The sequence below is a fragment of the Oncorhynchus mykiss genome, chromosome 9 (genome assembly GCF_013265735.2).
Source record: "Oncorhynchus mykiss isolate Arlee chromosome 9, USDA_OmykA_1.1, whole genome shotgun sequence".
Classification (NCBI taxonomy): domain Eukaryota; kingdom Metazoa; phylum Chordata; class Actinopteri; order Salmoniformes; family Salmonidae; genus Oncorhynchus; species Oncorhynchus mykiss.
In genome coordinates this window covers 11,766,217-11,788,268 of record NC_048573.1, presented here as the reverse complement: position 1 = coordinate 11,788,268, position 22,052 = coordinate 11,766,217, and the positions used below count along the sequence as shown (strand labels likewise).

At 38.6% G+C, this 22,052-nt stretch overlaps 1 protein-coding gene across 1 annotated transcript in view; it reads left to right on the top strand.

Moving 5' to 3' along the window:
- LOC110532912 (acetylcholinesterase-like) overlaps positions 1–22,052 on the top strand; it is a 29,621-nt gene that overhangs the window by 497 nt on the left and 7,072 nt on the right. The window contains exons 2-10 of the mRNA XM_036987330.1: positions 1,944–2,352; positions 5,528–5,632; positions 5,910–6,123; positions 6,229–6,492; positions 6,844–7,026; positions 12,231–12,329; positions 12,815–13,010; positions 17,890–18,082; positions 18,944–19,122. Coding sequence (XP_036843225.1) covers positions 2,033–2,352; positions 5,528–5,632; positions 5,910–6,123; positions 6,229–6,492; positions 6,844–7,026; positions 12,231–12,329; positions 12,815–13,010; positions 17,890–18,082; positions 18,944–19,122 — 1,753 coding nt within the window. The 5' untranslated portion in view covers positions 1,944–2,032. The remainder of the gene's footprint in view (positions 1–1,943; positions 2,353–5,527; positions 5,633–5,909; positions 6,124–6,228; positions 6,493–6,843; positions 7,027–12,230; positions 12,330–12,814; positions 13,011–17,889; positions 18,083–18,943; positions 19,123–22,052) is intronic.

The window sequence follows — 22,052 nt, the reverse complement described above, 5'->3', positions numbered from 1 at the left end:
GAATAGAATTGGAACATTCGAATGTGGGATATTCATTCACCCCGGCAACATGATCATGCAATTGGATATTGTGGGAAAGAGAGTGAGAGAGGGAGGAGGGAGAGGGGGGTGACTGTGTGTGGTGGGGTATAGCTACTGTGCTGTCGATGTTGCGTGTGACGCGCCATCCATGGTGAGACCACTGAGCGAGACACGTGTGTTTGTTGGCGTTCCTCTCCTCGCACACATCTGTTTGGTTCATACATTGCCGATGTCTCGTCTGTTGTGCTTGTAATAGATTTTATAGACAGTGGGCGTCGTGTTTGTTACATGAACACTTGATGCGAAACGCAACATACAGGATTATATAGCTAGGTTTATTATTATGTTGCAAATGCAATTGTGTCAAATCTGTGCGTTGAGCAACACGGAATATGTAGGCCAAATCAGTGTTTATTGTAGGCCTGTTATTACTATTAATATTATTATTATTACGCCTATTCTCTTTCATTGCCCAATAGCTCATGACTGTCTCCTTCCATGTCTTTCCGTTTAATAACGCTTACCATTGCAACCAATTTCATAGTCTAGCCTGATTGCCTTGATCCTGTGCCATGTTGGAAAGATCAGGACAGACAGACATTTCCTGGCCAGGTCAGGAATGTCTGATGTATGTTTACCTCAGCTGGCAGTGACATAACACACATACACACACACACACACAGCAGCAGGGTAATGCAGCTGGGTAACCAGGACTCTACCTGGAGTGTGTGTGTGTGTGTGTGTGTGATGCTCCTTGATGTTACATAATGTCTGCCTATGGTGCTACTGTCAAAACAAGATGGCTTGGTTTGCTGCTATAACGCCATATCATCTACAGACTATAGGCAATATGTCTAATCTACACGTTACAAGATATAGGCTACTCCATATAGATAGATTGATGGATAGGCCTAGGTTGATGGATAGATATGTGCTCTATAATTTGATTAAAAGCAGGAGGGTGGCGTCTTGTGAGTGGCGCGTGGGCACACAGAGAGCGCGAGAGAGGCACACGTAAAGTCTTTTAACTGAAACAAAGTCTTGTTTACCTCGACTACCACCTGGACGCCACGCCTTTCCTACGCACTTCTCAGTAGTCGGTATTATTATCTTATGCAGGTGCATAACAGGCTTTGCAGGCGTGGTTCTCTTGCACGTGCTGAATACATTTTATTAATCCGCTGAAAAACCTTTGCTGGCCAACAGATTTTCTCGTGGAGTTTTCAATCAATAGGGTTTTCAACACGTTTATCTAAAGCCATCCCTTTTAAATTTGGTGTACCCTTTTAATTCGAATGTTCTCGACAGACACAAGAACATATGGAGAGAACGATCAAGAATATTAGGGACAATGGAAAAAAAGCCATGTAAATACACACATATTTGTCTCCTTTTAAGTGATAAAAATACTCTGATCTTGTATATTATTTAGGGTTAGGAAAGTATTAATGAATAATAAAAACAACAGGGTTGGAGAGCCTTTATGCACACAATATATTGGCAAATCAAAAATAGTGGTTTAATTCATCCTGAAAGGTTCTATTGTGCGATTGTTCAATCCATGAAGAATTGGAAGAGTAGTCCTATAAATCTACCCTAATCATCTTCATGTAACTGTGATGACAACGGTCCAGTCGTGCTCCAGATTTAAACTGCTACCTATGGCCTGCGTTCCATAATGATTCAAATATGCTACATGTCCCCAATGATTGCACAACTTGTAACACATTAGCCTAATATAATCCACTATTGATCCCCCTCAGGAACAACCACAGGAACATGAGAGAAATTAAAGTCAAATTAATAATCTAGTAATGGAATGATGCAAAATGTAAGGAAACTAACACTAAAGTGACAGTTATATATCTATATTTATCTTTCATTCATTATTTCTTCCTCTTTTTCTATTTCTCTTTATCTAGATCTGAGGGACTCCAGACAGAACAGAGACCACACACTTCTGACTACCTGAAACCAGAACCAGGAAGTAAACAACACAGAAAACAACATCATGAAGACCTCCACCGTCTTCCTCTCGCTCCTCGCCTCACTCTCTTGTTCCCAGAGCGACTCTCCGGAACTCATCGTGACAACGCGGGCAGGAAGCTTACGCGGCATCCGCCTACCGACGCCCGACAGGAGTCACGTGACTGCTTTCCTCGGCATCCCATTCGCCGAGCCCCCGCTGGGCAAGAAGCGCTTCCGTAAGGCGGAGCCAAAGAAGCCGTGGTCGGGAGTGTTCGACGCTAGCTCCTACCCCAACGCCTGCTATCAGTTCATTGACACTTCTTTCCCCGGGTTCCAAGGATCTGAGATGTGGAACCCAAACAGGTTTACATTTACTTTGAAATGTTCCAGGGTTCTGAGATGTGGAACCCTAACTGGTTGATTGTTTAAGACATCCTCTTGTTGCGTCCCTAAATGCACTATATTCCCTATTTAGTGCACTACTTTTGACTAGGGCTCTTAGGACTCTGTTCAAAATCACATTTATTTATATAGCCCTTCGTACATCAGCTGATATCTCAAAGTGTTGTACAGGAACCCAGCCTAAAACCCCAAACAGCAAGCAATGCAGGTGTTGAAGCACATTGGCTAGGAAAACTCCCTAGAAAGGCCAAAACCTAGGAAGAAACCTAGAGAGGAACCAGGCTATGAGGGGTGGCCAGTCCTCTTCTGGCTGTGCCGGGTGGAGATTATAACAGAACATGGCCAAGATGTTCAAATGTTCATAAATGACCAGCATGGTCAAATAATAGGTCTGGGACAGGTAGCATGTCCGGTGAACAGGTCAGGATTCCATAGCCGCAGGCAGAACAGTTGAAACTGGAGCAGCAGCACGGCCAGGTGGACTGGGGACAGCAAGGAGTCATCATGCCAGGTAGTCCTGAGGCATGGTCCTAGGGCTCAGGTCCTCCGAGAGAGAGAAAGAAAGAGAGAATTAGAGAGAGCATACTTAAATTCACACAGGACACCGAATAAGACAGGAGAAGTACTCCAGATATAACAAACTGACCCTAGCCCCCCGACACATAAACTACTGCAGCATAAATACTGGAGGCTGAGACAGGAGGGGTCAGGAGACACTGTGGCCCCATCCGATGATACCCCCGGACAGGGCCAAACAGGAATGATATAACCCCACCCACTTTGCCAAAGCACAGCCCCCACACCACTAGAGGGATATCTTCAACCACCAACTTACCATCCTGAGACAAGGCCGAGTATAGCCCACAAAGATCTCCGCCACGGCACAACCCAAGGGGGGTGCCAACCCAGACAGGAAGATCACATCAGTGACTCAACCCACTCAAGTGACGCACCCCTCCTAGGGACGGCATGGAAGAGCACCAGTAAGCCAGTGACTCATCCCCTGTTATAGGGTTAGAGGCCTTTCCGTTCACCGTCACACTCCTTCACACTCCTGGCCCAGACTACACTCAATCATATGACCCACTGAAGAGATGAGTCTTCAGTAAAGGTTGAGACCGAGTTTGCGTCTCTCACATGGGTAGGCAGACCATTCCATAAAATTGAGCTCTATAGGAGAAAGCCCTGCCTTTAGCTGTTTGCTTAGAAATTCTAGGGACAATTAGGAGGCCTGCGTCTTGTAACCGTAGCGTACGTGTAGGTATGTACGACAGGACCAAATCAGAGAGATAGGTAGGAGCAAACCCATGTAATGCTTTGTAGGTTAGCAGTAAAACCTTGAAATCAGACCTTGCCTTGACAGGAAGCCAGTGTAGAGAGGCTAGCACCAGAGTAATATGATCAAATTCTTTGGTTGTAGTCAGGATTCTAGCAGCTGTATATAGCACTAACTGAAGTTTATTTAGTGCTTTATCCGGGTAGCCGGAAAGTAGAGCATTGCAGTAGTCTAACCTAGAAGTAACAAAAGCATGGATTAATTTTTCGGCATAATTTTTGGACAGAAAGATGTTTGTCAAAAGAGAGATCAGGGTCCAGAATAACGCAGAGGTCCTTCACAGTTTTATTTGAGACGACTGTACAACCATTAAGATTAATTGTCAGATTCAACAGAAGATCTCTTTGTTTCTTGAGCCCTACAACAAGCATCTCTGTTTTGTCTGAGTTTAAAAGTAGAAAGTTTGCAGCCATCCACTTCCTTATGTCTGAAACACAGGCTTCTAGCGAGGGCAATTTTGGGGCTTCACCATGTTTCATTGAAATGTACAGCTGTGTGTCATCTGCATAGCAGTGAAAGTTAACATTATGTTTTCGAATGACATCCCCAAGAGGTAAAATATATAGTGAAAACAATAGTGGTCCTAAAACGGAACCTTGAGGAACACCGAAATGTACAGTTGATTTGTCAGAGGACAAGCCATTCACAGAGACAAACTGATATCTTTCCGACAGATAAGATCTAAACCAGGCCAGAACTTGTCCCTGTAGACCAATTTGGGTTTACAATCTCTCCAAAAGAATGTGATGATCGATGGTATCAAAAGCAGCACTAAGGTCTAGGAGCACGAGGACAGATGCAGAGCCTCGGTCTGATGCCATTAAAAAGTAATTTACCACCTTCACAAGTGCAGTCTCAGTGCTATGATGGGGTCTAAAACCATACTGAAACATTTCGTATACATTGTTTGTCTTCAGGAAGGCAGTGAGTTGCTGCGCAACAGCATTTCTAAAAATGTTGAGAAGAATGGAAGATTCGATATAGGCCGATAGTTAATATTTTCTGGGTCAAGGTTTGGCTTTTTCAAGAGAGGCTTTATTACTGCCACTTTTAGTGTTTTGTACACATCCGGTGGATAGAGAGCCATTTATTATGTTCAACATAGGAGGGCCAAGCACAGGAAGCAGCTCTTTCAGTAGTTTAGTTGGAATAGGGTCCAGTATGCAGCTTGAAGGTTTAGAGGCCGTGATTATTTTCATCATTGTGTCAAGAGATATAGTACTAAAACACTTGTGTCTCTCTTGATCCTAGGTCCTGGCAGAGTTGTGCAGTCTCAGGACAACTGAGCTTTGAAGGAATGCACAGATTTAAAGAGGAGTCCATAATTTGCTTTCTAATAATCATGATTTTTTCCTCAAAGAAGTTCATGAATTTATTACTGCTGAAGTGAAAGCCATCCTCACTTGGGGAATGCTGCTTTTTAGTTAGCTTTGCGACAGTATCAAAAATACATTTCGGATTGTTCTGATTTTCCTCAATTAAGTTGGAAAAATAGGATGATCGAAATGTACAGTTGATTTGTCAGATGACAAGCCATTCACAGAGACAAACTGATATCTTTCCGACAGATAAGATCTAAACCAGGCCAGAACTTGTCCGTGTAGTGCACTATGTAGGAAACGGGTCCATTTGGGACGTTTGGTTTTCATGTTATTTATTCTCTTTTACTTCCTTTCATTATTTTACGGTAAAGTGTGTTTTGTGATTTTTAAATGGATTTTAAATTATACCAGTTGTGATGGTAGCTAGCAAGACCACAATGTTCACTAAATCCAGTTTGATTTGATCTGATTCCAACAGGGAGATGAGTGAGGACTGCCTATACCTCAATGTCTGGGTACCAACCTCCCCCAGACCTCACAACCTCACCGTGATGGTGTGGATCTACGGTGGAGGCTTCTACAGGTAGGTAGCCCAGTGTGCTAAGCAGATGGCCCTGTAACTGGAGGGTTTGATCTTGCAACTAGAAGGCTTCTGGGTTCACATCCTAACAACAATCCCTTAACTACAATTTTGCCCTTGTGCAAGGCACAACATGCTCTCCATCCAGGGGTGCTTGGTGTGTGTGATATCTGATTAATAAATGAACAAAAGACAACGTGCTCTCTATCCAGAGACAAAGTTCCATTGTTCCATGTAACATATGGACAATAATGTTATATTGTTTTGTATTGTTCTACAGTGGCTCCTCCTCCCTGGATGTGTATGATGGACGTTACCTGGCCCACTCTGAGAAGGTGGTGGTGGTGTCCATGAACTACCGTGTCGGGGCCTTTGGTTTCCTGGCTCTTCCTGGCTCTTGGGAGGCCCCTGGGAATGTGGGGCTCCTAGACCAACGTATGGCCCTCCAGTGGATCCAGAATAACATACATGTCTTTGGGGGCAACCCCAAGCAGGTAATGATAACAAAGAGTTTGTGTGTGTGTGCTCTCATGCCTGCGTGCTTGGGATATGCTCTCTACAAATTCAATATTAATATTATGAACTACTACTACTCGTAGGTGACCATCTTTGGGGAGAGTGCAGGAGCAGTCTCTGTGGGAATACACCTCCTGTCTCCAGACAGCCGCCCCACCTTCGCCCGAGCCATCCTCCAGAGTGGAGTCCCCAACTGTCCCTGGGCCACTGTTACGCCCGCTGAAGCCCAGCGGAGAGCTGCCATGTTGGGGAAACTGGTGGGCTGTCCCTCTGGGGGTAACGACACAGAGCTGGTGGACTGTCTCCGTAACAAGCCCCCCCAGGACCTCATCGACCAGGAGTGGCAGGTCATTTACATTGACGTGTTACGTACATTTTTACATCTTACGGAAAGTTTGAAATTTATGTTTTACCTTTTTCATATTTCCGTTTTACACAAAGCTTAACATTTTGTATAAAACTTTGCATTTATGTTTACCTTTGTGTATATATATGTTAATTTTACTTTAAAATGTTTGTTTATGTGTGCATTTACACTTAATTTGACATATATATTTTCCATGTTGGAGGAATGTGTTCTAAATAGAGAAATAAAGAGGTTTTGTGTTGACATTTATATTTGATCATGAATAAGTAGTACAGTTCTAGTGAATAGGGTCCCTATGGTTTATTTGATATTATTTACCTTTTTTTCCCAGGTCATGCCATGGTCGGCCATCTTCCGTTTCTCCTTCGTGCCGGTCATCGATGGCGTGGTCCTTCCTGACAACCCAGAGGCCATGCTGTCATCAGGCAACATCAAAGACACCCAAATCCTGCTGGGAGTCAACCAGGACGAGGGCTCCTTCTTCCTCCTCTACGGAGCCCCCGGCTTCAGCAAGGTGTGTGTATGTGTGTGTGTGTGTGTGTGTTTGGGCCATGACGATACCAGTATCTCGATATTCATTAGTATCGTTTCAAGGAACAAAACACGAAGCGGATTTCACTTCTTTAGGAAACCGCCCTAATGTTGGAAAGAACCATCACTGTGTTGTCATCCAGAGTCTCATGTATTTATTTTCCAAGCTATATGTTACATACAGAACAATATACATACAATATGTTACATACAGAACAATATACATTCAATATGTTATATACAGAACAATATACATTCATACAATATGTTACATACAGAACAATATACATACAATATGTTATATACAGAACAATATACATTCAATATGTTATATACAGAACAATATACATTCATACAATATGTTACATACAGAACAATATACATATAATATGTTATATACAGAACAATATACATACAATATGTTATATACAGAACAATATACATACAATATGTTATATACAGAACAATATACATTCAATATGTTATATACAGAACAATATACATTCAATATGTTATATACAGAACAATATACATTCATACAATATGTTACATACAGAACAATATACATTCAATATGTTATATACAGAACAATATACATTCAATATGTTATATACAGAACAATATACATTCAATATGTTATATACAGAACAATATACATTCAATATGTTATATACAGAACAATATACATTCATACAATATGTTACATACAGAACAATATACATATAATATGTTATATACAGAACAATATACATTCATACAATATGTTACATACAGAACAATATACATACAATATGTTACATACAGAACAATATACATACAATATGTTACATACAGAACAATATACATTCATACAATATGTTATATACAGAACAATATACATATAATATGTTACATACAGAACAATATACATTCATACAATATGTTATATACAGAACAATATACATACAATATGTTATATACAGAACAATATACATATAATATGTTACATACAGAACAATATACATTCATACAATATGTTATACAGAACAATATACATATATGTTACATACAGAACAATATACATTCATATAATATGTTATATACAGAACAATATACATTCATACAATATGTTATATACAGAACAATATACATTCATACATTGTTATATACAGAACAATATACATTCATACAATATGTTACATACAGAACAATATACATACAATATGTTATATACAGAACAATATACATATAATATGTTACATACAGAACAATATACATTCATACAATATGTTATATACAGAACAATATACATTCAATATGTTATATACAGAACAATATACATATAATATGTTACATACAGAACAATATACATTCATACAATATGTTATATACAGAACAATATACATACAATATGTTATATACAGAACAATATACATATAATATGTTACATACAGAACAATATACATTCATACAATATGTTATACAGAACAATATACATATAATATGTTACATACAGAACAATATACATTCATATAATATGTTATATACAGAACAATATACATTCATACAATATGTTATATACAGAACAATATACATTCATACATTGTTATATACAGAACAATATACATTCATACAATATGTTACATACAGAACAATATACATACAATATGTTATATACAGAACAATATACATTCATACAATATGTTATATACAGAACAATATTCATACATTATGTTATATACAGAACAATATACATTCAATATGTTATATACAGAACAATATACATATAATATGTTATATACAGAACAATATACATACAATATGTTACATACAGAACAATATACATTCAATATGTTATATACAGAACAATATACATTCATACAATATGTTATATACAGCACAATATACATACAATATGTTATATACAGAACAATATACATATAATATGTTATATACAGAACAATATACATTCAATATGTTATATACAGAACAATATACATATAATATGTTATATACAGAACAATATACATTCAATATGTTATATACAGAACAATATACATTCATTCAATATGTTATATACAGAACAATATACATTCATACAATATGTTACATACAGAACAATATACATACAATATGTTATATACAGAACAATATACATTCATACAATATGTTATATACAGAACAATATTCATACATTATGTTATATACAGAACAATATACATTCAATATGTTATATACAGAACAATATACATTCAATATGTTATATACAGAACAATATACATTCATACAATATGTTATATACAGCACAATATACATACAATATGTTATATACAGAACAATATACATTCATACAATATGTTATATACAGAACAATATACATATAATATGTTACATACAGAACAATATACATACAATATGTTATACAGAACAATATACATATAATATGTTACATACAGAACAATATACATTCAATATGTTATATACAGAACAATATACATACAATATGTTATATACAGAACAATATACATTCAATATGTTATATACAGAACAATATACATTCATACAATATGTTATATACAGAACAATATACATACAATATGTTATATACAGAACAATATACATACAATATGTTATATACAGAACAATATACATTCATACAATATGTTACATACAGAACAATATACATACAATATGTTATACAGAACAATATACATATAATATGTTACATACAGAACAATATACATACAATATGTTATATACAGAACAATATACATACAATATGTTATATACAGAACAATATACATTCAATATGTTATATACAGAACAATATACATTCATACAATATGTTATATACAGAACAATATACATACAATATGTTATATACAGAACAATATACATACAATATGTTATATACAGAACAATATACATTCATACAATATGTTATATACAGAACAATATACATATAATATGTTACATACAGAACAATATACATTCAATATGTTATATACAGAACAATATACATTCATACAATATGTTATATACAGAACAATATACATACAATATGTTACATACAGAACAATATACATTCAATATGTTATATACAGAACAATATACATACAATATGTTACATACAGAACAATATACATTCAATATGTTATATACAGAACAATATACATACAATATGTTATATACAGAACAATATACATTCATACAATATGTTACATACAGAACAATATACATTCAATATGTTATATACAGAACAATATACATTCATACAATATGTTATATACAGAACAATATACATTCAATATGTTATATACAGAACAATATACATTCATACAATATGTTACATACAGAACAATATACATTCAATATGTTATATACAGAACAATATACATTCATACAATATGTTACATACAGAACAATATACATTCAATATGTTATATACAGAACAATATACATACAATATGTTATATACAGAACAATATACATTCATACAATATGTTACATACAGAACAATATACATTCAATATGTTATATACAGAACAATATACATACAATATGTTATATACAGAACAATATACATTCATACAATATGTTACATACAGAACAATATACATTCAATATGTTATATACAGAACAATATACATTCATACAATATGTTACATACAGAACAATATACATTCAATATGTTATATACAGAACAATATACATACAATATGTTATATACAGAACAATATACATTCATACAATATGTTACATACAGAACAATATACATACAATATGTTATATACAGAACAATATACATTCATACAATATGTTACATACAGAACAATATACATACAATATGTTATATACAGAACAATATACATTCATACAATATGTTACATACAGAACAATATACATACAATATGTTATATACAGAACAATATACATTCATACAATATGTTATATACAGAACAATATACATACAATATGTTATATACAGAACAATATACATTCATACAATATGTTACATACAGAACAATATACATACAATATGTTACATACAGAACAATATACATACAATATGTTATATACAGAACAATATACATTCATACAATATGTTACATACAGAACAATATACATACAATATGTTATATACAGAACAATATACATATAATATGTTATATACAGAACAATATACATACAATATGTTATATACAGAACAATATACATATAATATGTTATATACAGAACAATATACATTCATATAATATGTTATATACAGAACAATATACATTCATATAATATGTTATATACAGAACAATATACATACAATATGTTATATACAGAACAATATACATATAATATGTTATATACAGAACAATATACATTCATATAATATGTTATATACAGAACAATATACATTCATATAATATGTTACATACAGAACAATATACATTCATACAATATGTTATATACAGAACAATATACATACAATATGTTACATACAGAACAATATACATACAATATGTTATATACAGAACAATATACATTCATATAATATGTTATATACAGAACAATATACATACAATATGTTATATACAGAACAATATACATACAATATGTTATATACAGAACAATATACATACAATATGTTATATACAGAACAATATACATTCATACAATATGTTACATACAGAACAATATACATTCATACAATATGTTATATACAGAACAATATACATACAATATGTTACATACAGAACAATATACATTCATACAATATGTTATATACAGAACAATATACATACAATATGTTATATACAGAACAATATACATACAATATGTTACATACAGAACAATATACATTCATACAATATGTTATATACAGAACAATATACATATAATATGTTACATACAGAACAATATACATTCATACAATATGTTATATACAGAACAATATACATTCATACAATATGTTATATACAGAACAATATACATACAATATGTTACATACAGAACAATATTCATACAATATGTTATATACAGAACAATATACATTCATACAATATGTTACATACAGAAGGTTTAAAGGACCAATCATGTATGCCAGTACACCTACTGTTTGTTTTAGTGCGTATTATTATATTATGTGGGTGTGTGTGTGTGCGTTCCAATGACACTAATACAATTGCACCCTAACCTTTCATTGGCCCTCCATAGGACAACGAGTCATTGATCTCCCGTGAGGACTTCCTGGAGAGCGTGAAGCTGAGTGTCCCGCACGCCAACGAAATCGGCCAGGAGGCTGTGGTGCTGCAGGTACGCGGACCAGCAGGATAAGGAGGTGGACCTGTAGCCAAAAGGTTGTTGGTTAGAAACCCGGATTAAGCCGGGCTCTGTAAAAAAGTGGAAATTGATCTGGCACCTTGAGGTTTGCTGGATGTATGTGATTAGTGAATCAAGTAGTCTAATAAAGTTGTGTTGTATCAAGGTCCCTGGTTTGAATACCAGTCTAATAAAGTTGTGTTGTATCAAGGTCCCTGGTTTGAATACCAGTCTAATAAAGTTGTGTTGTATCAAGGTCCCTGGTTTGAATACCAGTCTAATAAAGTTGTGTTGTATCAAGGTCCCTGGTTTGAATACCAGTCTAATAAAGTTGTGTTGTATCAAGGTCCCTGGTTTGAATACCAGTCTAATAAAGTTGTGTTGTATCAAGGTCCCTGGTTTGAATACCAGTCTAATAAAGTTGTGTTGTATCAAGGTCTCCGGTTTGAAAACAAGTCTAATAAAGTTTTGTGTTACAGTACACTGACTGGTTCGATGAGAACAATGGAGTGAAGAACCGAGACTCCCTGGATGACGTGGTCGGAGACCATAATGTCATCTGCCCTCTGCAGCAGTTTGCCAGGACCTACTCCCAGCTCCACTCTAACCTGGGTGCCAACAATGGACAACAGGCGGGCAACGCTGGGGCCATGACCAAGGACGGGAACTCACAAAGTAAGAATTGTTCACAAATGTTTTTTCAAATATGTTGTTTAATGTCTGGTTGGTTTTTAAAGTAACTGTTCAGAGAAAATCTTACTTTTAAAAGATCAAATTCTGTTAACTCATACCCAAATAATGTTGTTGGCTCATCCTATACTCTTATTTGTGGCAAAGCAAAAATGTGAGAATTTTAGCATTTTTTTAACCCTCAACTACTCACATTAATAATTTTGATACCGGTGTAGAATATTTTTGATACCGGCTTGATTTAAGATGATCACACCCCCGAGTAGAGTAATCCCATGTAATTAGACTAGATTTGGCATCATCCTAAGCACACCACTGACACTTATATCATTTCAATAAACGTTTTCAGCAGCGACACACATTGTTATTCACATACTTGGCTGTCACAACAACAAATGATTTGCATGATACGTATGCTGCCTCTCTGTGTTACCCAGCCTGCTAACACTGACAGTAAAGCTGTCACATTATACTGACAGTAAAACTGTCACATTATACTGACAGTAAAGCTGTCACATTATACTGACAGTAAAGCTGTCACATTATACTGACAGTAAAACTGTCACATTATACTGACAGTAAAACTGTCACATTATACTGACAGTAAAACTGTCACATTATACTGACAGTAAAACTGTCACATTATACTGACAGTAAAGCTGTCACATTATACTGACAGTAAAGCTGTCACATTATACTGACAGTAAAACTGTCACATTATACTGACAGTAAAACTGTCACATTATACTGACAGTAAAGCTGTCACAACAACAAATGATTTGCATGATACGTATGCTGCCTCTCTGTGTTACCCAGCCTGCTAACACTGACAGTAAAGCTGTCACATTATACTGACAGTAAAACTGTCACATTATACTGACAGTAAAGCTGTCACATTATACTGACAGTAAAACTGTCACATTATACTGACAGTAAAACTGTCACATTATACTGACAGTAAAGCTGTCACATTATACTGACCTGCTAACACTGACAGTAAAGCTGTCACATTATACTGACAGTAAAACTGTCACATTATACTGACAGTAAAACTGTCACATTATACTGACAGTAAAACTGTCACATTATACTGACAGTAAAACTGTCACATTATACTGACAGTAAAGCTGTCACATTATACTGACAGTAAAGCTGTCACATTATACTGACAGTAAAACTGTCACATTATACTGACAGTAAAACTGTCACATTATACTGACAGTAAAACTGTCACATTATACTGACAGTAAAGCTGTCACATTATACTGACCTGCTAACACTGACAGTAAAGCTGTCACATTATACTGACAGTAAAACTGTCACATTATACTGACAGTAAAGCTGTCACATTATACTGACAGTACAACTGTCACATTATACTGACAGTACAACTGTCACATTATACTGACAGTAAAGCTGTCACAACAACAAATGATTTGCATGATACGTATGCTGCCACTCTGTGTTACCCAGCCTGCTAACACTGACAGTAAAGCTGTCACAACAACAAATGATTTGCATGATACGTATGCTGCCACTCTGTGTTACCCAGCCTGCTAACACTGACAGTAAAGCTGTCACATTATACTGACCTGCTAACACTGACAGTAAAGCTGTCACATTATACTGACCTGCTAACACTGACAGTAAAGCTGTCACAACAACAAATGATTTGCATGATACGTATGCTGCCACTCTGTGTTACCCAGCCTGCTAACACTGACAGTAAAGCTGTCACAACAACAAATGATTTGCATGATACGTATGCTGCCACTCTGTGTTACCCAGCCTGCTAACACTGACAGTAAAGCTGTCACAAAAACAAATGATTTGCATGATATGTATGCTGCCACTCTGTGTTACCCAGCCTGCTAACACTGACAGTAAAGCTGTCACAACAACAAATGATTTGCATGATACGTATGCTGCCACTCTGTGTTACCCAGCCTGCTAACACTGACAGTACAACTGTCACATTATACTGACCTGCTAACACTGACAGTAAAGCTGTCACATTATACTGACAGTAAAGCTGTCACATTATACTGACCTGCTAACACTGACAGTAAAGCTGTCACAACAACAAATGATTTGCATGATACGTATGCTGCCACTCTGTGTTACCCAGCCTGCTAACACTGACAGTAAAGCTGTCACATTATACTGACAGTAAAACTGTCACATTATACTGACAGTAAAGCTGTCACATTATACTGACAGTAAAGCTGTCACATTATACTGACAGTAAAACTGTCACATTATACTGACAGTAAAACTGTCACATTATACTGACAGTAAAACTGTCACATTATACTGACAGTAAAACTGTCACATTATACTGACAGTAAAGCTGTCACATTATACTGACAGTAAAGCTGTCACATTATACTGACAGTAAAACTGTCACATTATACTGACAGTAAAACTGTCACATTATACTGACAGTAAAGCTGTCACAACAACAAATGATTTGCATGATACGTATGCTGCCTCTCTGTGTTACCCAGCCTGCTAACACTGACAGTAAAGCTGTCACATTATACTGACAGTAAAACTGTCACATTATACTGACAGTAAAGCTGTCACATTATACTGACAGTAAAACTGTCACATTATACTGACAGTAAAACTGTCACATTATACTGACAGTAAAGCTGTCACATTATACTGACCTGCTAACACTGACAGTAAAGCTGTCACATTATACTGACAGTAAAACTGTCACATTATACTGACAGTAAAACTGTCACATTATACTGACAGTAAAACTGTCACATTATACTGACAGTAAAGCTGTCACATTATACTGACAGTAAAGCTGTCACATTATACTGACAGTAAAACTGTCACATTATACTGACAGTAAAACTGTCACATTATACTGACAGTACAACTGTCACATTATACTGACAGTAAAACTGTCACATTATACTGACAGTACAACTGTCACATTATACTGACAGTACAACTGTCACATTATACTGACAGTACAACTGTCACATTATACTGACAGTACAACTGTCACATTATACTGACAGTACAACTGTCACATTATACTGACAGTACAACTGTCACATTATACTGACAGTACAACTGTCACATTATACTGACAGTACAACTGTCACATTATACTGACAGTACAACTGTCACATTATACTGACAGTACAACTGTCACATTATACTGACAGTACAACTGTCACATTATACTGACAGTACAACTGTCACATTATACTGACAGTACAACTGTCACATTATACTGACAGTACAACTGTCACATTATACTGACAGTACAACTGTCACATTATACTGACAGTACAACTGTCACATTATACTGACAGTACAACTGTCACATTATACTGACAGTACAACTGTCACATTATACTGACAGTACAACTGTCACATTATACTGACAGTACAACTGTCACATTATACTGACAGTACAACTGTCACATTATACTGACAGTACAACTGTCACATTATACTGACAGTACAACTGTCACATTATACTGACGTCCCTGTTTGTTTACCGCTGTCTTTTTCGCCGGTTAACTGACATTAGCTGGCAGTCTAGTGAGAGAAATTAATCTGGATCTAATTTGCTAGTCTTAGACATGCCGCGTAACTGCTTCCTGTCTTTGCCTGCAGTCTAGGTATCTAGAAAAGTTGATTCTTGTTGGTTTGACTATATGTCCTTTCAACTTGCTGGAGACCAGCTTGGGAGACAACCTTAGTAGACTATGGTGATATCTACACCTACATGGTGGAATCTCCAGGGTTACACAGGCAATACACATAGCTAGTTAGATACAAACAAGTATTAGCTAGCGACTTACCGTGAATGAAGTGCTTCGAAACACACCAATTTATTGAGTAACCGGAGCCCACAGCTTTCCATCATCATTGCGTCGTATAGCCTGAAACCATGAGGTTCGTCTAACATTGGTCCTCGGGCAGTTGATTAAACTTAATTTGGCAGTCATTTCTCCTGCTATTGTTCAAACAAAACGGTACGCAGCAGCTTGTCGGCATCTATGAAAGCAGGGTTAGTCAGCTATCCTTAGCTAGCTGAAGAAAGTCCATTGGAATTGGCTCTTTGGCTGATAATCGTGACAAACTGTCGCATGGAATATACATCTGTTCACGCTAACATTTTTACGGTTAGAATCAGTATTTTTAGGTGTGATGTAGTTTGTTGAAAAAAAAAAAAAAAATGACCAACCAATCATGTACAAAATGTTCATAGAATGATCAAAAAACAACCATTCAGACGTTGTTGGGTTATGAGTAAAGTAGGAAACTTAATGAAGGGAGTAACCTAAGAAATGTAACATGGGAGTGAAGGGAGTAACCTGTGTCTGTACCCTCCTCGGGGGCATGGTCACGTTAAGCCACGCCTCGCCGTGGGTATCTATACGCCCACTCCATTCCAACACAGAAATATGTTTTTTTTTAACATGCTTAATTGCCATTTTTTGGAAGGAAAACTATTTCATTCATAATGTAATTGATGTTGTTCAAACAAAAAGTCTAACTCAAAGTCCTGTGTTATGATATAATATATGCCATTTAGCAGACGTTTTTATCCAAAGCAACTTACAGCCATGCGTGCATACATTTGACGTATGAGTGGTACCAGGAATCAAACCCACTACTCTGGTGTTACAAGCACCATGCTCTACCATTGCCCCTCCTATCCCTCCATTGATCCCAGGTGGAGTGTACCTGTTTGCCTGTTACAGGTATGAAGTATAATACACCAGAGTGGTTGATGTCATAGTCCTGCATAGCTCTAGGCAGCCATCTTGGTCATGGATTCATTCTGGTGTCCTATTTTATTGTATGCTCTACCCCAAACTCTATATAGGTGGAGTGTACCTGTACCTGTTTGACCACCGTGCGTCTAACCTGGCGTGGCCTGGGTGGATGGGCGTTATCCATGGTTACGAGATAGAGTTTGTGTTCGGCATGCCACTGGAGAAGAGACTCAACTACACAGCCGAGGAGGAGAAACTGAGCCGACGCATGATGAGATACTGGGCTAACTTCGCACGCACCGGGTAATGGAGAGAGAGAGAGAGGGAGGGAGGGTGGGTGGGTGGGTGGGTGGGATAGAGAGAGAGGGGGGAGAGAGAGAGGGGGGGGGAGAGAGAGAGGGGGGGGAGAGAGAGAGAGGGGGGAGAGAGAGAGAGGGGGGAGAGAGAGAGAGGGGGGAGAGAGAGAGAGGGGGGAGAGAGAGAGAGGGGGGAGAGAGAGAGAGGGGGGAGAGAGAGCGAGAGAGAGGGGGGGAGAGAGCGAGAGAGAGGGGGGGAGAGAGCGAGAGAGGGGGAGAGAGAGCGAGAGAGGGGGAGAGAGAGCGAGAGGGGGGGGAGAGAGAGAGGGGGAGAGAGAGAGAGGGGGGAGAGAGAGAGAGGGGGAGAGAGAGAGAGGGGGAGAGAGAGAGAGGGGGAGAGAGAGAGAGGGGGAGAGAGAGAGAGAGGGAGAGAGAGAGAGGGAGAGAGAGAGAGGGGGAGAGAGAGAGAGAGGGGGAGAGAGAGGGGGAGAGAGAGAGAGAGAGGGGGAGAGAGAGAGAGAGGGGGAGAGAGAGCGAGAGGGGGAGAGAGAGCGAGAGAGGGGGGGAGAGAGAGAGAGAGAGAGGGGGAGAGAGAGAGAGAGGGGGAGAGAGAGAGAGAGGGGGAGAGAGAGCGAGAGAGGGGGAGAGAGGGGGAGAGAGCGAGAGAGGGGGAGAGAGCGAGAGAGGGGGGAGAGAGCGAGAGAGGGGGGAGAGAGCGAGAGAGAGCGAGAGAGGGGGGAGAGAGCGAGAGAGGGGGGAGAGCGAGAGAGAGGGGGGAGAGAGCGGGGGAGAGGGGAGAGAGAGCGAGAAAGAGGGGGGCATATCTCTCTTCCTCTCTCTGACTCCTTCCTTCCACCTCTCTCTCCAGTAACCCCAACATCAATTTTGACGGCAGTGTGGATAGCAGGCAGAAGTGGCCGCAGTTCACCAACAGTGAGCAAAAACACGTGGGGCTGAACACAGAATCTCTGAAGATCCACAAGGGCCTGCGGAACCAGCTGTGTGCATTCTGGAACCGCTTTCTGCCACGCCTCCTCAATATCACCGGTAAGGGGGTTACACACGCATATTCATTATTGAATTAATTATTGGGCTGCAAGTACATATTCAACTGATTTATACAGAGGGTTAATTAATATTCTGAGGTAGCTCTGTGTAGCTAACTGTCTTTTGCAGAGAAAAATACTCAACTGACTGATAGAACTATAAAAAGAACTGAGACAGGAGGGGGGGGGGGCGGGAGGAGAGAGAGAGAGAGAAGGGGCGAGTGAGGGGGGAGGGGGTGAGATGGTGTAGATTGTTTGGTTTTGCAGTGGAACTTTGTTCGTGATCAGTATTGTGAACTATAGCTAATCGCCTCCCTGCTAAACTGACCCAGAGTCAGATTGGATGAAGAAGTATAGGACAATGATGTCATAGATTTTAGGTTAGCTCTGGCATCTAAATGCCATGCACACATTCTTGGGAACCAGATGTTACATCCAGTGGTTAATTTATAAATCGGGAGGTGGGGCACAAAAAGTGAGTGCGCGAGGGGGGGGACCTGAGGAGTTCTGAGGTACCAGAATGCCTGAGAAAGATAAATCACCTTTATAATAAAGTATTGCATGCATATCATTGCATTTGTGTAGTGGCATAGAGCATTAGAGTAGAGGCATTTACAGAAGTTGAACAAAAAGTTGTGAAAAATGTGATATTTTTTAAACGCTTTAGGCCCGGGCTGAAAATCTACTTTTTCACATGACGTTTTTTGAGGGGGCAGGAGAATTAACGAAGAGGCAACTCAAATTAACTTTACTCGCTTTTATTATAATTTTTACATTGAAAAAAGTGAATGATTTTTTTTGTATGCCACGGGAGGTACAGGATCCGGCCAAATAGGTTCAGGAACATAACAGGAGGTACAGGATCCGGCCAAATAGGTTCAGGAACATAACAGGAGGTACAGGATCCGGCCAAATAGGTTCAGGAACATAACAGGAGGTACAGGATCCGGCCAAATAGGTTCAGGAACATAACAGGAGGTACAGGATCCGGCCAAATAGGTTCAGGAACATAACAGGAGGTACAGGATCCGGCCAAATAGGTTCAGGAACATAACAGGAGGTACAGGATCCGGCCAAATAGGTTCAGGAACATAACAGGAGGTACAGGATCCGGCCAAATAGGTTCAGGAACATAACAGGAGGTACAGGATCCGGCCAAATAGGTTCAGGAACATAACAGGAGGTACAGGATCCGGCCAAATAGGTTCAGGAACATAACAGGAGGTACAGGATCCGGCCAAATAGGTTCAGGAACATAACAGGAGGTACAGGATCCGGCCAAATAGGTTCAGGAACATAACAGGAGGTACAGGATCCGGCCAAATAGGTTCAGGAACATAACAGGAGGTACAGGATCCGGCCAAATAGGTTCAGGAACATAACAGGAGGTACAGGATCCGGCCAAATAGGTTCAGGAACATAACAGGAGGTACAGGATCCGGCCAAATAGGTTCAGGAACATAACAGGAGGTACAGGATCCGGCCAAATAGGTTCAGGAACATAACAGGAGGTACAGGATCCGGCCAAATAGGTTCAGGAACATAACAGGAGGTACAGGATCCGGCCAAATAGGTTCAGGAACATAACAGGAGGTACAGGATCCGGCCAAATAGGTTCAGGAACATAACAGGAGGTACAGGATCCGGCCAAATAGGTTCAGGAACATAACAGGAGGTACAGGATCCGGCCAAATAGGTTCAGGAACATAACAGGAGGTACAGGATCCGGCCAAATAGGTTCAGGAACATAACAGGAGGTACAGGATCCGGCCAAATAGGTTCAGGAACATAACAGGAGGTACAGGATCCGGCCAAATAGGTTCAGGAACATAACAGGAGGTACAGGATCCGGCCAAATAGGTTCAGGAACATAACAGGAGGTACAGGATCCGGCCAAATAGGTTCAGGAACATAACAGGAGGTACAGGATCCGGCCAAATAGGTTCAGGAACATAACAGGAGGTACAGGATCCGGCCAAATAGGTTCAGGAACATAACAGGAGGTACAGGATCCGGCCAAATAGGTTCAGGAACATAACAGGAGGTACAGGATCCGGCCAAATAGGTTCAGGAACATAACAGGAGGTACAGGATCCGGCCAAATAGGTTCAGGAACAAAACAGGAGGTACAGGATCCGGCCAAATAGGTTCAGGAACATAACAGGAGGTACAGGATCCGGCCAAATAGGTTCAGGAACATAACAGGAGGTACAGGATCCGGCCAAATAGGTTCAGGAACATAACAGTTCAAAATGTAGAACAGGATCCGGCTCAAATTAAACACTGACCGCATTCCAAATCGCACCCTAATCTCTATAAAGTGCACTACTTTTACCAGGGCCCATAGGGCAGCCTGTTCACTATAAACTCAAAAGGGTGCCAGTTGAGACAGGTTAGCAGGAGGAAGAGAATAGAGATGAGCCGGCTCTTGTAGGTGAACGTTGGGAGCCAGCTCGCATATCAGAAGAGCTGAATCTATTTATTAAAAAAATAAAGATATGAATATTCAAAATATTTAAATAAATAGAATTAACAAATTAAAATAATGAAAAAAGGAAATAAAATAATATAGGCCTAAATCCTCAAGCGGGCACACATTCGTTCTGACTGTCTGCTCAGACTAACAGCCTCACCTGTTGTTCCTGTCAATCAGACACGCAGTGTCAACCAATGAACCAAAGATGCGTGAGGGAGGGCGGAGCCAACTCACTCACAGTCACACACTTAGCAGCCGAGGAGAGAGAGGAAGGACAGCTGTGAAAACAACAGCTGGAAAATGAGTCGGAATCACAGTAGCTTTTGGATGCATTTTAATAATGTAGACAATGTTAGAACACAGTATAGAATTTGCAAAACAAAATCTCATATAAAGCCGGTTCTACGCACAACCTACACCGACATATGGGAACTGTTCACCCAACTGTGAAGCTA